At 41.3% G+C, this 20,137-nt stretch overlaps 1 protein-coding gene across 2 annotated transcripts in view; it reads right to left on the bottom strand.

Annotated features, from left to right (window-relative positions):
• Nucleotides 1–14,925, bottom strand: part of LOC309584650 (zinc finger RNA-binding protein-like) — a 65,275-nt gene extending 50,350 nt beyond the window's left edge. For both annotated transcript variants that reach the window (XM_082300809.1, XM_082300810.1), the window contains exons 1-3: nucleotides 14,812–14,925; nucleotides 14,483–14,567; nucleotides 4,600–4,882 (exon numbers count right to left, since the gene is read on the bottom strand). In XM_082300809.1, the coding sequence (XP_082156935.1) occupies nucleotides 4,600–4,882; nucleotides 14,483–14,567; nucleotides 14,812–14,848 (405 nt within the window). In that variant the 5' untranslated portion in view covers nucleotides 14,849–14,925. The remainder of the gene's footprint in view (nucleotides 1–4,599; nucleotides 4,883–14,482; nucleotides 14,568–14,811) is intronic.
• Nucleotides 14,926–20,137: the final 5,212 nt, after the last annotated feature.

Here is a 20,137-nt window from a genome sequence, read left to right as displayed (position 1 = left end):
TTGGAAGTCTCCGTGCCGCTACAAAGCTACAACCTTGTTGCCATTACTGAAACTTGGTGGGACAAATCCCATGACTGGAGTGTGGTTATCGATGGCTACAGGCTGTTCAGAAGGGACAGAGAAAAAAAGAGGGGTGGAGGGGTTGCCCCCTTTGTCAAGAAATTGATAGATTATGAAGAGCTGTCTCTGAAGAACAGCCATGAGAAGGTTAAAAGCTTATAAGTGAGAAATAGAGAGCGAGCCAAAAACGGGAACCCTGTGGTTGGTGTTTGTGGAAGGTATCTTTTCAGCTTTATACCGGCTAGCGCTTGTATTTCAATGCCTTAGAAAGCCCGGAACAGCCTTGAGAGGTAGCAAGGGCGATCTAGCACTTTGGTAGCTCTAAAATCGGTACCTGAATCAGCTGCAGAGCAAATACCATCAGCAGAAGCAAAGAGGGAGAAATATAGCTCCCTGCTCGCTCAATTCCCTGCAGTTAGAAGCTTTCAAACGAGACAGACAACCAGAGATGTTCGCAGGAAAGTCGCTGAGCTGAGTGAGAGGGCGTAGCCTCTCCTCGACCATCTTTATTAGGAGAAGGGGAAAGGGGAGGACTGGGGGCGGACCCGGGGTGACCGGCCAATCAGACACTGCTGAAGAGTCTGAGTTACATTTGGCTTTGCCCGCGCTTGGAACAAAGGACCTCGGAGCACATGTCTTTGGGAGGGGGGAGGGGAAGCTCGGAACAGGCAGCAACGTGTTAACTACAGGCTGCTCAGTCAAGAGAAGCCTATTGACAAAGCCTTCTTGCTCCAGCTGCAGGAGACATCACACTCACAGGTTCTCATCCTGCAGGGGGGCTTCAATCACCTCAACATCTGCTGGGAATGTAGCACAGGGAGCTGTAGGCAATCCAGGAGACTCCTGGAATGCATGGAGGATAACTTCTTGAGCCAGGTAATAGACAGCACTACCAGAGGGGATGTGTTACTGAACCTGATGGTCACCAATCTGAGCTAATGGGGGTCATCAAGATTGGAGGCAGCCTGGGCTGCAGTGATCATGCACTCATGGAGTTTGCAGTCCTGAAGAATATGGGTGAGGCAGAGTCAAGACCCAGAATTTTAGGAAAATAAGCTTCCAGCTGTTCAAGGAGTTAGTCAATAGGATCCCCCTGAGAAACTGCCCTCAGGGACAAGGAGCAGAACAGAGCTGGCAGATTTTAAGGAAGTCTTCCATTGAGCAAAAGAGCTTGCAATCCCCAGGCACAAGAAGTCAGGCAAGGAAGACAAGAGACCAGCATGGCTGAGTCAAACTAAAGGGCAAGAGGGAAATGCATAGGCAGTGGAATCAGGGACAGGTGTCCTGGAAAGCATATAGGGACACCGGTTGCGTCAGGATGATGTGTGGAAGGCCAAGATGCAGCTGGAGCCGAACTTGACAAAGGAGGCAAAGAATAACAGGAAGGACTTCTACAGGTATGTCAGCCAGAAAAGGAAGGTCAAAGAATGTGTACCTGCCCCGCTAAACAAGGCTGGCAAAATCTCAATAATAACGAAGGAAAGGCTGAGGTACTCAACAGCTTTTTTGACTCAGTCTTCAATGGCAACCTCTCTTCCCACACTTCTCAAGTGAATGGACTGCAAGACTGGGAGAGCAAAGTCCCTCCCACTGTAAGAGAAGATCAGGTTCATGACCACCTGAGGAACCTGAACATACATAAGTCTATAGGACCTGATGAGATGAATCAGAGTCCTGAGGGAATTGGTTGATGTAGTTGCCAAGCCACTCTCCATCATATTTGAAAAGTCATGGCAGTCAGGTGAAGTCCCAGGTGACTGGAAAAAGGGAAACATTGCACCCATCTTTAAAAAGGGTAGAAAGGAGGACCCTGGGAACTACTGCCCTGTCAGCATCACCTCTGTGCCTGGGAAGATCATGGAACAGATCCTCCTAGAAGCTCTGCTAAGGTACATGGAGGACAAGGAGGTGATTTGGGACAATCAGGACGGCTTCACCAAGGGCAAGTCCTGTCTGACCAACCTAGTGGCCATCTACGATGGAGTGACTCCATCAGTGGACAAGGGAAGGGCTACAGATGTCATTTATTTAAACTTCTGTAAAGCCTTTGACATGGTCCCCCACAACATCCTTCTCTCTAAATTGGAGAGAGGATTCAATGGGTGGACTGTTCAGTGGATAAGGAATTGCTTGGATGGTTGCATCCAGAGTGTAGCTGTCAACAGCTCAGTGTCCCAATGGACATTGGTGACAAGTGGTGTCCCTCAGGGGTCTGTATTGGGACCAAGTGCTATTCAGTGTCTTCATCAATGACATAGATGAAAGAATCAAGTGCACCCTCAGCAAGTTTGCAGATGACACCAAGCTGAGCAGTACAGTTGACACTCCTGAAGGATGGTATGCCATCCAGAGGGACCTGGACAAGCTCAAGATGTGGCCCATGGGAAACTCATGAGGTTCAACAAGACTAAGTGTAAGGTGCTGCACCTGGGTCTAGGCAATATCTTGTATCAATACAGGGTGGGGAATGAAGAAATTGAGAGCAGCCCTGCCAAGGACTTGGGGGTGCTGGTGAATGAAATCATAGAATCATTACAGTTAAAAAAGACCTCTAAGATCACCAGGTCCAACAGTCAACCTAGCACCACCACCATGTTCACTACTAAACCATATCCACACATTTTTTGAACATTTCCAGTAATGGTGACTCCACCACTTCCCTGGGCAGCCTGTTCCAATGCTTTAGAACCCTTCCTGTGAAGAAATTTTCCCCTAATATCTAAACCAAACCTCCCCTGGCGCAACTTGAGGCCATTTCCTTTTGTTCTGTCACTTGTTACCTGTGAGATGAGACTGAGACCCACCTCACTACAACCTCTTTTCAGAGCAGTAAGATCTCCCCTCAGCCTCTTATTCTCCAGGCTATACAACCCTAGCTCCCTCAGCCACTCCTCAGGAGACTTATGTTCCAGACCCTTCACCATCTTCACTGCCCTTCTTTGGACACGCTCCAGTGCCTCAATGTCTTTCTTGCAGTATTTTTCTTTAATTTAGGGGACTCTTTTCTATCTGAATGCATCTAATAACTGACTAGTTTAACAACCTTGTAATTATGTGTAAACATGCTACTGGAAAGACTCCTACATTTTGGTTCATTACCATATGTAACAAAGTACAAAGCCATACAAAGGAATTCATAATATACAGCAACAGTATAGTAGCTTTAAATAAATAAAGATGCAAATTAGAGTCTAGATAATGCCTTGATAAAGTTAGGACTAAAAGTTAAAGAATTTTTACAAGGGACATACTATTTAATGTCCTCTGTCTCATAGTAAATGCACATTTTAATTATAAGTCCCACCATAAGAGTTTGATAACTTGCACATAAAACACCAGCCTAGAAGTATCTACTGAAGACTGTCTAGCAAATGCTAATGTAGCAAAAAAGCTGATAAAAATACAAATAAAGCTCACATTTCTAATAAGAAACTACCTGGCCATGTAAAACTGCTCATCTTTCTTCATCTAAGCTGTCTGATTGAAACCAGTGGGCTAGGGTTATTGATGTATATATACCCTTGTATTGTGTCAATCTAGACAGACAGAAAAGACTGCAACTTCTCACTCTTTGGAGTAAACACTTATCTTAAATGTCCCAAGATAACCACTACATACTGAAATCTTCCAACTGCAAAACTGGTGCAACACTGATTTGTACTGCTTAGTTTCTTTATTCCTGAAGAGGAATACCAGTCACTGACAGGATGTTGTTTCATAAGACATTTAAGCCAGTGTAAGAATGGGAAGTTGTCTGAGGTACCATCACATCTCTCCTCACCCTACATGATCCCACATCCATCTCCTGCATTGGCACCACAACTGTGCAGAACCAAGGAAATTCTGCAGAAGCCTGTCAATCCCATAGAAAGATGCTGTTCCTTTTTTAGTTGGTTAACTTTCTGTGGAATCCTTATCCTGAACTGACCCACCCAAATGCTGACAACTGCTAGATTCAATGCAAAGAAGTGTCAGTAAAGGTCAGAGCGAGATGAAAACAGACAAGTTTCCTTTTGTAAAAGCCTGTAGCCACACCACAAGGTTAAGCAGCAGTCTCACAAAGGGTACCCAAAATCTACCCAAGACAGTTCCTCTCCTAGAGTAATCTTCTATTCTCTTAAATTTGGTGCTAGAGCTCCTGTCGCAACCAGGAATCTGAGGAGGGAACTACTTCTATCTCCCACTGAAAATTTTTATTGGAACAGTTTTTTCATCTAAATCAGTTCCATGACCCATTTTACCGCATGCCACTTGGACATTTAGGCTAACCAAGACAAGTATTTCAGCAGTAGTTCACAAAATCATTTGGAGATAAATGTCAATTCATTGTTTATTGTGTGAATGTCTAAATCTTAGCAGTATTACTGCTGATAATCCTCTATACGCACCATACAGGACTGCAGTCACTTCACATTCTATCAGTTTTAGCTGTGATCCATGGAAGAAAAAATATATCACCACATTCTCTTATCCAAACAGGCCTCCTCCTTTTAACATATCATTTAAAAATTAAATAAGTTTTTTGTTTAAAAAACACACCTGGTAATTCTGCGTAGTGACAGGAGGTGGTGGTGGTGGAGCTTCTTGTTGCCTCTGTGTATAACCATAATCTGTAGCTGTGTGCGCTGTAGGATAGCCTCCATAAGCAGCAGCTGTTGCAGCAGCTGCAACAGCTACTGGAGCAGGCCTGGCTACTGCAACTGTAGCTGCTGCTGGAGCATAGGCTGCAGTGACAGTGTGCGCAGCAACTGGCGCCTGGTGGACAGTGTAGCTGGCAACTGTAGTTGGATGGGAATAAGCTACGCCCGAAGCTGGCTGCTGGCTACATTGGAAAAAGACATTAAGTAAATAATTAGATTAATCCAACATACTCATCTAATGCCTAAACATTTCAAACTCCCAGATTTGATTCGTACTTGTCTGTTCTACAAACAGACCTGGAACAGCTATCATACACTTTTATTACCTCTTATCTACCCCATTAAAAAGGCTGTATCATTTTGAAGTTTCTGTGAATGCAAATATATCATGCAGGCAATGACTTTCTTCTTAGCAAGGAGTGGTGGTAGCTGTGTTCCACTGCTTGAAAAGAACCCAAGCCTTTCATTCAAAATAATACAGAAGTCTTACACAGTTATCTTTTCATGACCAATAAGTTTTTAAGTGTTTTAGTGGTTCTTCAATAAAACTGATATACCTGTCAAATTAAGAAAAATACTGCTTTTCTGTGAGAGCTCATTACTGATATGCACTTGCATGATATTTCTCAGTAAATCATATTAAAGTAATGAGATTTTAAAGACTTCTCTGAAAAATAGCTCAGAACTCTTAAATTTAAGGAAGAGACACTTTAAATATTTCTGATGTGGGACTTTTCCCACAAAAATTGAAAATTATAAAAGCTGGCCCCACTCACTCATACAGAAGTCCACTGCCTCACAACATAAAGCATCAAAAGAACAGGCAGAAAAATCAAGCAAGACAACTGCTACCAGAGGTCTGGCAATCTTCCAGGCACATGCCGAGACTAATTTGCTTCTCTTAAATGTGCAGGTAAAGCATTACTATGTGGCTTTTTAATAAGAGTAAGTAAATGTTAACAGTGGAAATAAAAAATGAAGGTTTCTAAGACTTAATTATTTGAACTAAAACTAATATTGTTGTCCTATATTGATTTATAACTTTGCATTATTATTAAAATCCTATAATAGCTATTTTTAAACAAATAAAGTGAACTGGGCAAAATATCACTATCTGGAACAATTATATGAAATAGGGGATTGAGTAATTATTATGAAATTTTTAGTACACTTCCTGTACTGATTTTCAATATTTAAGAGTCTCTACAGAGCTTCACATCTCCATAGCACTATTAAAAGATTATTCAAAAACAATTCCATGTCTATCAAGGAGGTAGTATCCTCTAATTTTTAGAAAAAAATAGAAAAATGAAATCTTGTTGGAAACAAACATACTTAGTGTCAAAGTGGAATTTCAGCATGGTTATGCTCAAAACCAAAAGGAACGAGTTACAGTATTTCTTTCCTAAAGACTGCAATATTCTCTTTGACATAGCTATCAGAAACAAAGCACCTTTTAACTAGTTACTATTATTTTTGCAAAAGACATTTCCATAACTCCCTTTTGTTTAATAACTTTTTTTAAAGAAAAACTGTTTTTGTAATTTTAATTACAGCAGAACCCATTAGCTTCAATATATATTTTTTTAATTCTTACAGCAGAAACACACAGAAAATGTTGTTATTATTATTGGACTTACACACCTGGACTCCACCTTCTTCCCATCTTAGGCCCCTGTTTGCTTTAAAAACCACTTGCATTTCATCCAAATTTCATTCAGTTATGAGTTGTACTCACAATTGTTTCATTTTCAACTTCTTAGCATGACAGTGGAAGGAAAAGACCTGAATCACTCTGGTGTAGCTCCCACCACTGCTTGATATATATAGACAGTTTATCTATTTTGTCTGTTTAAAGTGAGAAATCAGACTCCATCAGAAAATTCAGGAAGACTATTTTATGATGGTAAAAGTGAATGACAATCTATAAAATTAGGCTGTATTATCTACATAACTAACAGTACAGAAGTGTAAAATATTCTTATGTTCTGAGGTAATTCATATTATCATATGTATCTACTAAAAATGCATTGGGAAAACAGGCAGCATACTTTATCTCAGACTGCACTTGAGCATATCAACAGTCTAATACTGCAAACAAGGAAGTCTTGCTCCCCACTCTTATTCTTTCTTCCTCCCATATACCAAACCTGGTTATGCCGTCCTATTTCATCCCTAGTGCTAGTTCTGCTATTTGTCAAGCTATTCATTGCACTGATTTAACTCAAAAATCTAGCAGAAAACTATAAGGGTTTTTTTAAATTATTTTTTCCCTGAGCTCATTTTCTAATGTGGTAGAAATGTTAGAAACATTGTAGCTCACAAAACAGTCTGCTGAGTGCTAGAACCCACATAAGTTATACATATGGAAGCAGAGGAAAATAATAAAATAATGGGGGAGAGAGAAAGAACAGGGACCTGCCAAGGAAGCATTAATTTGTCTCAAGTTTCATGAAACTGTGCTTAAGTTACTATTACAAAATACAGTACAGTGTTCACAACACACTATGAGGTAACAGTATCAGTCTATCAAAAAAAATGCTTTTGTTCTCAGAAAAAAAAATATATATATATGATTAAAGCTGCCTGACAGTTTTCAGTGTTTAATACTATGAAGCAATAGATTGTGATCATTATGAGCAGGACTATTAACAAGATTCTGCTAACAGACAGTTTAATTTCTTCTGTGCTCTTTTTGTACCAAACTTCCTTATCATGGTATAGAATTAACAGCTCAAATAATTTGATTTCTAAGGCTAATATAATTCTATGACCATGTTTATTTTAGCAAATCTGTTCCCCTTGCTTCTGCAACACCATGCAGAGCTAGTGACCAAGTTTGCAAGACCACAAGAAAAATATTCTAGAATTGACTGCTACTTCATTTTTAAAAGTTATGTTATGCTATGTTATAGAAATTCATATCAACGTCTTTTCTAAATTTATGTTTCTTTTTTTCCCCATGGTCTTACCGAGAACCTTTTAACATAAAGATGACCAGATACTTTCAGGTAATTAATTTATAATCAAAATATTTTTGTGTCAACTTCATTTAACTTACAAGAGTTTTTAATCCTTGTTTGGTGATTAGTGCCTCATCACATTTGCCAAGATGAACTTACCTCACTCCAGACTATTTTGCTAGCTCCCTCTTCCACCAATTTTTCTTGCAATTTTTCGTTGCACCTATCCTAGTATTATCTATTTTTTCATTACTGCAGATGGCAAGAACTGTATGAATCATTTCAGATGAAGTTTCAGCTGTGCCACTCACTTTGCTCCAGACTTCCTTTCCAAACAATCTAGCTTCCTCAGAGCGGCTTCTTGTAAGTTTACCTGTGTATTGACAATATTTCCCTTGCATCAAATATCACGATGCACAATAAATACTAAGACTCAAGACCGATCCCTAGGGTACTCCACTGCAACTATTCCTCTTTGATAATCACTCTTCTAATTCTACTAGCCACCTCTACCAGCTCCTTCTCTACAATTCTTTTACTAATCTCTAATTTAAGTAATAATTTTCCATATTGCACCACATCAAGTATTTCAACTTAGTCTAATAAATAAGACTCAAAAAACTTAGGCACTTGATCAAGTTATTAGAGCAACAATTAAATACAGTATGTCAGCTGAGCTATGGTAACAAACCACATGTGTGCTCTTTACTGCAACAAAGAAAGTAATTCAGTTTAGCTTAATCCCCTAACATAGTGGGGAAAAAGTTGAACCAAATTACAAGCAGACAGAGAAGCTAACTGATTGACCTGGTACCTTAGTGAATTTTCTTTGTAGATCAATTCTTCTCTTCCCCCAAATAAATTCTAATATCCTTAATGGCATCTTTGAGTTCAAAGAATTCTAGTGCTCTTCATATGAAAAGATATGTAGTCCAACTGGCTTTACTAACTAGACAGAACTTAAAAATGACAGAATAATTTAGGCTGAAACAAAGATTATGAGGTCATCTGTTTTAACCCTGTGCCCAAAGCACAGCTAATAACAGTTACATTAGTTTTCCCAGGACTTTGTGTCCAGTCAGGTTCCAATCATCTCCAAGAATGGAGAATCCAAGACTGCTCTAGACAACCTGTTCCAATGTCTGAGCACCCTCACTGTCAAATTTTTTTTCCTTAGTTTATAAAAGATTGTTTCAAAAGCAAATGAGTTCTAAACCAACATTTACTTAAAGCAAACCCAGTTTGTGAACAGTCAGTTCAAGGTAACTTATTACAATTCTTACAGTGTTTTAACTTACTATCAAAATAAACATCATTCTTTGACTTAAGAAGTTACAGGCAAAGGACTCATCAGCTTCAAATCTTACTCTGCTGCATTGCTTTAATAATACCTCTTCTGCCAGAGATTTTCATTCAAAATGAATGTATTTTATTTATACCACACCTATTTCTTTAGCTGATCATAATAGTAAGAGTGCTTCCCTACCAAGCTCACTTTAATTTCTATTTTCTAGGAACAACACACATTCTTCAATACTCATCTTCCATCTTGGATTTCTATTTCACTGTGTTTTCACTATCGCAGTCACAGCCAGTGTACAGTCTACAATGTTGCACTCAATTGTTCTTCTCCATGTTCTGTAGATGTATGTTTTAGTCAACAACAGGTCATTTCCAGCACCTTACCTAATGTTTTTCATCTCTCCCTACCTGCCCTAAACTACTACTTGCATATCCCTATTTCCCCATGTGTTAGAAATTATATAACTTTCCTAATTAATGGTTTCAATTAACTTTTTTATTAATTGCTTTAAATAATCATAAGCAGTGTATTACTCTTAAGCAGTGTAATTTTCCACTTTAGCCAGCACGTAGCTAAGTTGTTTTGGGTTTTTTTACACTGTTATTGTTAGAGTTTGATTATTAGATCACTGAAACTAAGTTTTGCTAAACTAACCCTGATAAGCTTTAATGAACAAAGCCTGAAGGAGTTAAAAGCTGGACACCTGGAATCCAGAATTTATAGCCCTCCAAGGACATGTTGAAGTAACCAGAAGATAGAGGAGACTAACAAAGACGATCCAACATGTGCTGGAGACTCCCTGTCTGGGAAAAAGATAATAAAAAGACTGAAAAATGTGGACTAATGAGCATGAGAAGCAAGAAATCAATAACCAATAGAAGATAGAATACTAATTAATGAAGAGAATTATATAATTTAGAACCAATGAACATTAATTTATTTGCTAATAATGTATAAATAAGTAAAAAGTTTTGAAAGTTATGTGCACCTAGGTGGAGCTATCCCCTTATGCACCCTGGCCTGGAATAAAGTAATGCCTACTCCTTTATACTAAAAAAATAGTGTTAGAGAGTTTAATTTATCCTGACATTTTCAGCAAGACATGCTCTTTGCTTCCTCCTCCCAAATAAGCTCACTTCTATTCAGAAGTTTTAGACCCCAATGTATACCTAGCTTGCTCTCATCTTCCACGTCTTAACTAAAAAATCTCAAGGATCCAGAGAATTAATTCTTTACATAGAATTATTGTACTACAGTGCATGAGAAAAGTTTGGGCTTTTTTAAAACACTTTTGACTCAAATCTTTGAATAACAACTACACTAAATTCTACTGACATTAGTGATGGAAAATACTAATGTTTGTGATGTGTAAGTATCAGAAAAAGTGCCATATATTATGAAATACTGCTATATTAAACCTCCTAGATAAGGCTGATTGCAGCAAGCTGTGACCGTGTATTTTTCTCCACACTAATCTTCAATTCCATGTCAATCTGATTTTCTGGGGAGTGAAGGGCCACACTGGCTCATAATCTTGCAGAATTCATCCATCTACTTCTCTTTACTCAGTTGCACACCATTGACAGCTCATTATCAAAACATTGATGTTATTCAAGTCTAGATAACAACCATATTCACAATGATAACGCATGACAAAAAGAACTGAGCTTTAGATGCTATGTCTGCCTGAAAACTATCAACTACTAACATTTTCCTTGTCAAAATCACAGAATCAAAGAATGGCTGAGGTTGGAAGAGACCTCTGGAGGGTCCAATCCTGTTCAAGCAGGGCCACCAAGAGCCAGTTGCCCAAGACCATGTCCAGACTGCTATTTGAACATCTTCAAGGAGAGAGACTCCAGAAGTTCACTGAGCAACCTGTGTCAATGCTGTCACCCTCACAGTTTAAAAAACATTTTCTGACGTCCAGAGGGAACCTCCTGTGTTTTGGTTTGTGTCCATTGCCTCTGGTCCTGTCACTGGGCACCACTGACAAGAGCCTGGCTCTGTCCTCTTTGCACTCTTCCTTTAGGTATTTATATACATTAACAAGATCCCCCTTGAGCCTTCTTATCTCTAGGCTACACAGTCCCAGCTCTTTCTCTCAGCCTTTCTTCATAGGTAAGAGGCTCCAGCCCCTTCATCATCTTTGTGGCCTTTCATTGGACTCTCTCCAATATGTCCACGTCTCTCTTGCACTGGGGAGCCCAGAACTGGCCACAAGACTCCAGGTTTGATGGGGTGTAACTGGCTCAACTGTGCTGTCGTGAGAGGCAGATGTCATGTCTTAGAAGGTGTCATAAACCATCGAAGACCCCCAAAGTGCTCCCAGACTCATTTCTGAGGCCATCCACCAGAGGAGTGAAAGCTCCCCCCCCCAGGGGAGGTACCTGGGTGCTCCCACCCAGGTGAGCATATTTTAACCCATTGGACTTTGTGTTTTGAGGGTTTTTTCCCCACCCCCAATGGATCAAGACAGTGATCACTACTGCAACCAACAGACATCGAAATTGCATCAAGCCTCATTGCAGATCCATGGGTGGTGATATGTTCCCTTACTCTTATCCTTTCTTTCTTTTCCCTTATACATTTTCTTAAATTATATTTTTATGCTTTCATATTGCTATATTACTATAGATAATAATAACCCAAATGGCTACATACCTGCTTTCCATTGCAACCAAATTGTTCTAAATTAAACCCTATATGTATGTATTTACAAACATCAATCATTCAGTGTCATTTCACTCTAATCCACCCCAAAGGATTAACAAGAACCTAGGTTACCCTTGCCTTCTAGGGCGGGTCATAACACTTCTGTACCAGTCTCAAACATCCGGTAACATCATACACTGCACTTGAATACAAAACTAGCTATAATTGCAAGAGTTCACTTCCATATGGCTACCTAGAAGACTGCATCCTTATCTAAACTCACAGGCACTGTGATTGGCTCTGGACCCTATCTGCTACAATTAATTGCCTTTACCTGCAAAGGTTCACCACACTTAGCAATTCAAAGTTAACAATTCACTCCTAACTACCCAAGAATCTTGCATCTGCGACCTGTCTCATTAGAGTAGGTACATGGTATGAACATCAATAAGATGAAACTCAGATGCTCAAAGGTTCTTTATCTTCTTAACTAAAACCAAAATCTTAACACAAGATTGAGACCATCAAATTTGCACACTTCTCTGTCCAAATGTTTCTCAGTGTCCCTATCTCTCCATCAGCATCCCCACATTTCAGTCAGCCAACTTCAAAATAAAAGCATAATTATGCCTCTTCTCCAGCAGTGAATCAAGAATGCTAATATTTTTTACACATGAAAAACAAGCCAATATTAGGTTGTTCATGCCAAACTGAATAGACACACAGTAGTTCAGGTGGCCTACAGAGTGTGCATACACACATACAAACTAAAGAGGACTAGTATCATCAAATTTCACATTTATTTCAGGCTTGTAAATAGATGGATTAATAGTTACTTAAATAAGTAACAGAGTTTTGCATTGCATGCAGGTTTATAACCCTAGGCCCAATACCACTACTAGCACAAATGTATTGCAATATTCAGAGAAATTTTCTGTATTGGTATTTGCATAATCTAATGGTTCTCTCATTAAATCATGATGTCATTACATTAATATAAACTCCCTTTTAGACAGTGACTCCTGTGTTTTCTGCTCAAAATATTAAATTTATTCTTATGAAAGGACTGTTTTAACACTGATTGCTTTGTCTCTTCACTTTCAGACATGGTAAATATACAAACTATTTATAGGATACAGTCTTTTACTGATATGTAAATGGAATAGTATCGTGCACTTTTGATAGCAAAGAAAAAAGCTTCTTTCAATCAATCAGTCATTCCATTTTCTCAATAATACATTTAGGATTAACTATGAAAACAGTTTTGAACTTGAACTTTATTCCAATTATATGGTTTTAAGGAAATTTCAAATTAGTTGTTCAGGTTCTTAAGTCTACAGACCACCTTAGCTCCACAATAAAAGGAATAACAATTTAAAAAAATGAATCTCCACTTCAAAATTGCAGATATATGGATATCAGTTTACTATTCACTCAAAGATTGTTTATTTACTTACAAATAAAATCCTCTACATTATTTAAAAACTCTTTCATACCCCATGACAACCCAGTTTCAAATTTCACTATAACTGTCAAGTAAAACATAAACATACTGCGAGCACCTAAACAAAAAAAAAAAAAAGAACAAAAAGATTAGCTACGTTTAATCCTCCCCTTTAACTACTATATATTGGAGTAAATGAAAATTATTTTATATCCATTTCCAGAAAAGAATCCCTTGGGAGTCATTCCAAGACCCACATAAAACTGTATATTCCTGAAACTATGTCAGGTATGCAATTTTGATTAGCTAGATAACAGTAGTACACATCTGCATTCGTCAATAATCCCTCATATTTCATATATTTGCTTTATCCTACTATTTTCCCATTAACCAAGACATAGGAGTCAAGGAAGGCCTTTATTATAAATTTATGAAACAAATAACATAGAGTCGAATATGAACTTCAAGATGCTACTCCAACACAAGCCAAAAATGTGATGATGTTCGTGATTGTATCTGGGTTTTGCCAAATTAAGTAATTTGATTTCAGAAAGAGTGAGATAATAGATGCTACCAATTGCTTTTTAACAGTCTGACACACAATTTGGATGCACAAGGAGTACAAAGATACAAAAATTTAAGGCAACATACCTATACAAAATATATGGTTACAGGTCCCTGAGCTCCACTATAAGATCTTTAAGATACCCAAGCAAGAAATCGTTTTGAAAGGTGCATGGCTCCAAAAGTACTTTCTCCACTTTCTGATACATTAATTATAACATTGCTTCAGTGGAATGGGACAGTCCCCTGTATTTTCTGGTGCTTTTACTCTTCCCTTATCTATCCAGTCTCCCATAGGTTGGGTTGGTGTAATTTTAATACGTGTTAAAAAGGATTCCATCCTCCCACACTGACATAGGGGGAAGCAAAGACTTGGGGAGCAAGCCCCATCTTCACTGAAGAAGTGTCCAGGGGCAGCAGACAGTAACTTGTTGGCGTTGTTGACTGCAAGTGGCCATTTTAATTTAAGGGCCTTGGGACCTGATGCTGCCTTCTCCGTGATGTCCGGCTCCACCTCCCCACCCTCACACCACTGGGGATACAGGGAGGTCTTTACCAGCATAAGAAAACATACATGCGGGGGAGGCAGATAAGCAGATGGGTCCCAAGCACAACTATCACGGAGGAGCGGATTGCAGAAGCAGGCCCCACACGGGGCGGAGGATGGGAGCAGTCCCGAGCACTCACCCCGAGGGGGCGGGAAGATCCCGGTCAGGGACATGAAACCAGAGGCTAAGAGGGAAGTGACTCCGGGCAAGGACAGAGGGTAGGAGGGAGGGGTGGGGTGGGGAGGGGTGGGGTGGGGCGGGGCAGGGCAGGGCAGGGCAGGGCAGGGAGGGGTCGCGGTGATTACCTATACTGGGCAGCAGCCCCGCTATGGGTGAATCCAAAGTAGTTGCCGGTGGCCATTTTGGCATCTTCTCCCAGGCGGCTTGGCACTGTGGCGAAGATAACCAAGAGGCGGCAGCGGTCGGGGCCATGACAGGAGGCCCGGCAGGAGGAGGCGGGGAGAGAAAGGGACAGACAGACAAGAGACAGAAGTGCGCGCGAGCGCCAGGTCAGACACGGCGCCTCAGGACCACCGTTCCTCCGCCCCGCGCGCAGGCCGCATCTCCTCCCCCTCGCCGCCGCCCTCCTCCCCCCACGCTCACGGACACAGAAACATCGAGCGCCATTACTTACCATAGGTGAAAGAAACTACCGGGCATATAGGAATCATGAGTGCAAGCTAGCAGGGACAACGGCGGTTGAACTCTCAACTCTTACCCCCCTCCTCACCGCCGCGTTTGCTCACTCCCTTCCCCCCTCCACACACACCTACGGCGACAACGGCAGTGCGGCCGAACCAAGGCCGTGCGCACGCGCGAGATGTGTGAAGGGCTGCTAGAAGTTGTAGTTCAGCCAATGGCTACGCCCCCGCCCGCAGAAGAGCACCCTCGATGTCGCGTAGGCCGCCACCACACTTGAGGCGCGAATCCTCATGCGCGGGATGTTGCAAAGGCTCTTGGGACTTGTAGTTCCCCTCTCTGAGTCCCCGGAGCGAGGAAGGGCTATTCTTAGAGTAACGCTGCACGTACCACTCCTCCTGCCTGTCCCCTTTCTCCCTCCTTCCATCATCCCGTGTCACACCTACAGTCACACCGCACCTGTACCCGTGGACTCATATTGCAAAGATAGGGTCGGTTTCTCATTCTTGCCTGCAAACCCACTAGACACCACAGTAGTGATAGAGATGTGTGCTAATGTCTTTACAAACAAATCCATGGGTGAGGGTATGGGTGTTAACGTCTTTGAAATGGGTCTTCATGTCTCTACCAACTTCAAGCTGAAGGTTTGTTACAGTATCCAGACAGTTTGACTCCTGAAACAAATGGGTCCGCACAAGCCTGAGTTTCTGAACTTTGAGGGAAAATGACAGGTTCAAGGGGGGGGGGGGGGGGGGAGGGGAGGGGGTATATGATAGGCGATTTGGGAAGGCTGTACCTTCCTAGTACCTCAGCCAATGTGGAAAGGAAGAGGGCAACATGCAGTTGGGAGTTTAGGATAAAAGGAGGCTACGTCCTCCGAAACCTCAAGAGAGAAAATCCCACGGGCCTGTGCCCCAGTGGACTCTCTCCCTTTATTTGAATAAAGATACAGGACTCCTCTGTCTCCTTTGTGGACACAGCCTTTTCATAGCGTGCTTTTCTGTACGTTAGTATTCTTGCAAGGCCACAGAGCTAGAAGGCACCACCTAGAGGACCTTATTCCAGAGCAGGTGTGTCACCAAAAACCAGGACATAAACTCTCCAACTAATTTGTTAGGTTAGAAAGTCAACATTACTTTATTCAAATCTTGAGGTACGTGGGGATTGCTTCTCAAAACATGTACCTCAGCTATCAAAACTTTTGATTATACATTTTAGCAAACAAAGGAAGTAGTGTTCATTGGCTATCGTGATTTGACACTGGCCAAATGCCAGGCACCCACGAAAGACGCTCACTCACCCTCCCCTTCCACAGCTGGGCAGAGGAGAAAAAAATTTAATGAAGGCTTCATGAGTTGAGATAAGGACCGAGAGAAAAACACTCCAAGGGCAAAACAGGCTCCACTTTGAGGTACAAACTGAATTTATTACTAACAAAATCAGAGGAGGATAATAAGAAGTAAAGTAAGCCCTTAAAAACACCTTTTCTTCCCCCAACTCCTCCCTCCTTCCCACTGACAGTGCAGAGAGACAGGGCATGGGGGTTCTGGTCAGTTTGTCAAACAAGGTTTTTTTCCACTGCTCAGGGAGAGGAATCCTTCCCCTGTGAGACTGTGGGGTCCCTCCCACGGGAGACAGTTCTCCACTAATTTCTCTGACGTGGCTCTAATCTCAAGAGCAAGTCCTCCCAAAACTGCTGCAACATGAGTCAGTCAAAGAGTCCTTCCAAAACTGCTGCAGCCTGGGTCACTCTTCCATGGGGTGTAGTCCTCCAAGGACAGGCTGCTCCAGCCTGCAAGCAGGGGCCCTCTCCACTGGGTCTCCCACTGGATCACAGCCTCCTCCAGGCATCCATCCGCTCCGGCATGAGCACCTCCCCCACAGGCTGCGGGTGGATCTCTGCATCCCCCGTGCATCCCCATGGGCTGCAGGGGCACAGCTGCTTCACCATGGTCATCACCACGGCCTGCAGAGAAATCTCGGCTCCGGCACCTGGAACACCTCCTCCCCCTCCTTCTTCACTGACCTTGGTGTCTCCATGTTGTTCTCCTCACGTTCTCACCTCCTCCTCTTCTCTGGCTTCTAGAATTAAAACTGTGCCACCACCTTTATTTTGATTTTCTTCTTAAATATGTTATCACAGAGGTGTTACCATAATCTCTAATTGGCTCAGCTTTGGCCAGCAGCATGTCCATCTTCAGAGCCATCAGGGATTGGCTCTGCCAGACATGGTGGAAGCTTCTAGCAGCTTCTCACAGAAGCCACCTCTGTGGCCCCCCTGCTACGCAAAACCAGGCCGTGCAAATCTAACACATTGGCTTACAAGTTACATAGTTCTCTTCATCAATTAATATTCTATCTTCTATTTGTTACTGATTTCTCACTTCTAATGCTAATTAGTCCACATTTTCAATCTTTTTATTATCTTTTTCCCAGATAGGGATAGTCTCAGTAATTGTCTTTGTTTCTTCTTCATCTCTGATTTCTATAATGTGTGTGGTTTGTAAATTTTGCATTTTTGGTGTCCTGGTCCCAACAATAAATTTCTCTCCCACATCTAAGCGCACTGAAGCATGTCAGGCCCTAAACTTTTATTTTGTTTTTCTATCACATGGACATCATGCAGAGCTTGCCCGTCATCTGTTACCTATTTCATGGATTAAATCTCCTCTCAACAATTTCCCCGCACTGCTGCCTAGGCTCCTTTTTAAAGAAATATAACTCGTTTGGTAACAGGTTGTTATGATCCAGTTTTGAAAAAAATGAATTCAAGTGCTAATTTTTTGGCAATATAATATTGAACATTTATTAGTAAAAAAAAAGGCATATCACAGCGCTGGGGCGCTTGGCAATATTGCCAGAGGCGCCCTCCATTCATTTTACTGTGGACTTAAGTACTCTCTTAAACTGTTACATATTCATTAAGCCCAGAAAGTAATTTACACTTCACTCAACTTTCCCCCCCTCAGATTTCTGCCCCTTCCACCAGCACGACGCTGCCTCGGTCCTCTGGATAGCTTCAGAACTGCAGACAGGCACCCTCTCTCCGGTGCCTCCCCAGTCTCCAGCCTAATTTGTAGCTGACAGTTTCCTTGGGAGGTGTGAGTTTTGATGAGGTAACAGTCTTCCTGGGATGCATGCGGTTTATCTTCTTTGTTTCTCTAAGATATCTTGGTTCCTGGCTCTGTAGTTTCTAAGCTCAAAAGACATTTATTACCATGTGTTTATTAATACATTTCTTAACATATTACAACTATTTCGAAGTTACAATTTACAGTAATCTCGTTTCTACTTAACTACATTTTACCTTAACACTATTTCTACATAATACATCATCACTTCTAAATGTTAAAATCATATATGCGAAAGACAACATTTATCATTCATTCATTTATCACAAGTTTTAAGGTTCTTAGAAATGCCTCTGCCCCAATTAAGGTGCAAACGAGACCATATGCCAGTGACAATAGTAAGGGTTTTATTTGATGGTAAATATGAGAGAGAGAGAGCGAGAGAAAGAAAGAAATGAAACATAGATTTAGAAGAAACATAAAGATTTTAGTTATAGGTGTCATACATGAAATCCCTATTTGTGCTTGGTCTTTGCATATTAAGTGCTTTAAATAATTAATTTTGAGTTAATTATTTTTAAATTGAATGTTACAATTAACCCATCAGCCCAGGTACAAAAATCCAGTTCCATTATCAGTGTTTCTATTTGTTTAAAGTTTATTAATAGAGTTGCACCCTTCCCAGTTAAAATTTTCCCAGTTAAAAATCACAAACTTGCCCCTTTTCAAGCTACAAACCACTGGTACACCATAAGAGTTACCTTTCCTGTGTTTACTGTATACTTTTACAAGTGTTCTGAGGTGTGTTGGATGTATTTTAATACTTTTTGTAGGTGTTTCACTTGCATTTTGATTCCAAGGCCAAAACCCCCCCACCCAGTCTTAATAGCCAGCAGCTATTTCTAGCTACAGAGCCATTACTCTGCAGGCAAGTTCCATGGCAACCTGAATACCTGAATTTTAATGAAGGTATTGTTTTCCCTTATCTCTAACTGATACCACCCCCCTTGACAACGATGAGCCATTGGTGGACAGAGATGATCCATCAAAGGGAAAGCACCAATCGCCTTGGACCGAAGGGGCGGGCTGTAGGCGGATTGGGGGCGGAGCAAAAACTATAAAAAGGACGAAGCCGAGAGGCGGGCTCTCTTCTCTCTTCCCCTCTTGCTCTCTCCAGACTAGCTGTGGGAGACATCGGTGCTGGGCATTAAAAGCCTTACCCCTTTTAAGGGGCTTTTAGTAATTTTTTTAAGTCAACCCAGCACTGCAAGTTTTTTCTCTACCTGAGGTCTAGTGCTGTCTCAGCCAGAAGATCTCAAATCCCTGCGCTCCTGGGGCATACCATCTACCGAGCCATAGGATCCCAAATTTTTATATTTTTCTGATTTCTGTAATTTTTCAATTTTTTTTGTTTTCAATAAATTAATCTTTTTAAGAGTTGTCTCATTTCCCACATAGGCTAGCTGTGTTGAAATTAGTTAGAATAGGAAGGAATTTGGGCCCAGCTAGAGTTAAGAGAGCTGGACCTGAAATGGGTTTTTAAGATGTTAGTAACTGATTACCAAATAACCGATGATCTATCATTTGTATGTTTGCTTAGCTGTGCTTAGAACGAGGAATAGAAACTTTGATAAGTTGGTGTAGGGAACAAGGACAATTACCAATTTCCACCATTGGTGGTAAACCGTTCAAAAGTCACGCAAGAGGAAACTTAGAGGTCACTAAAGTAATTAGGATTGTTAAAGTTCAGAGAGGCGAAAAGGTCAAAATGAGGAAGATGAGCATACTTCATCTTTTTAAGACCACTGTCCCAATTCAAGACCACCGACTCAATTCAGAACACACACTATGCATGCTTAATGACATTTAAGCTCATTTCCATACGAAGCAGAGAATGGGAGGTGTTAATGTTATGAATATGCATTTGTATTTTGGATGTTCAAATTTTTTGTAAATAAAAAGCTTTGTGTTTGCTTGGATCGGGGCCCTGCATCTTAGGGAGCTATCCCACGCAGTGCCTGGCGCCAAATAAAGCATACATTTTCTTCTTGCGGTGACCCAACCCCCTGCGGGGCTGGGGCTCCGTGATGCCAATCAATCCCAGCCCCCCCCCCCGGATCGAGTTCCCCGAAGAGTCAGACTCAGGGGGCGGCTCAGAAGCCTAAGCCGTACCACCCCTGGGCAGTGCCCGGGTACAAGCCGCCTCCCCCGGTTCGGGAAAATTCTCGGTTACTCGGTTGTTCATTGGTT

The sequence above is a fragment of the Coloeus monedula genome (genome assembly GCF_965178545.1).
Source record: "Coloeus monedula genome assembly, chromosome: W".
Taxonomy (NCBI): domain Eukaryota; kingdom Metazoa; phylum Chordata; class Aves; order Passeriformes; family Corvidae; genus Coloeus; species Coloeus monedula.
The sequence above is the reverse complement of the archived record's forward strand: the minus strand, read 5'-3'. Positions and strand labels throughout refer to the sequence as shown.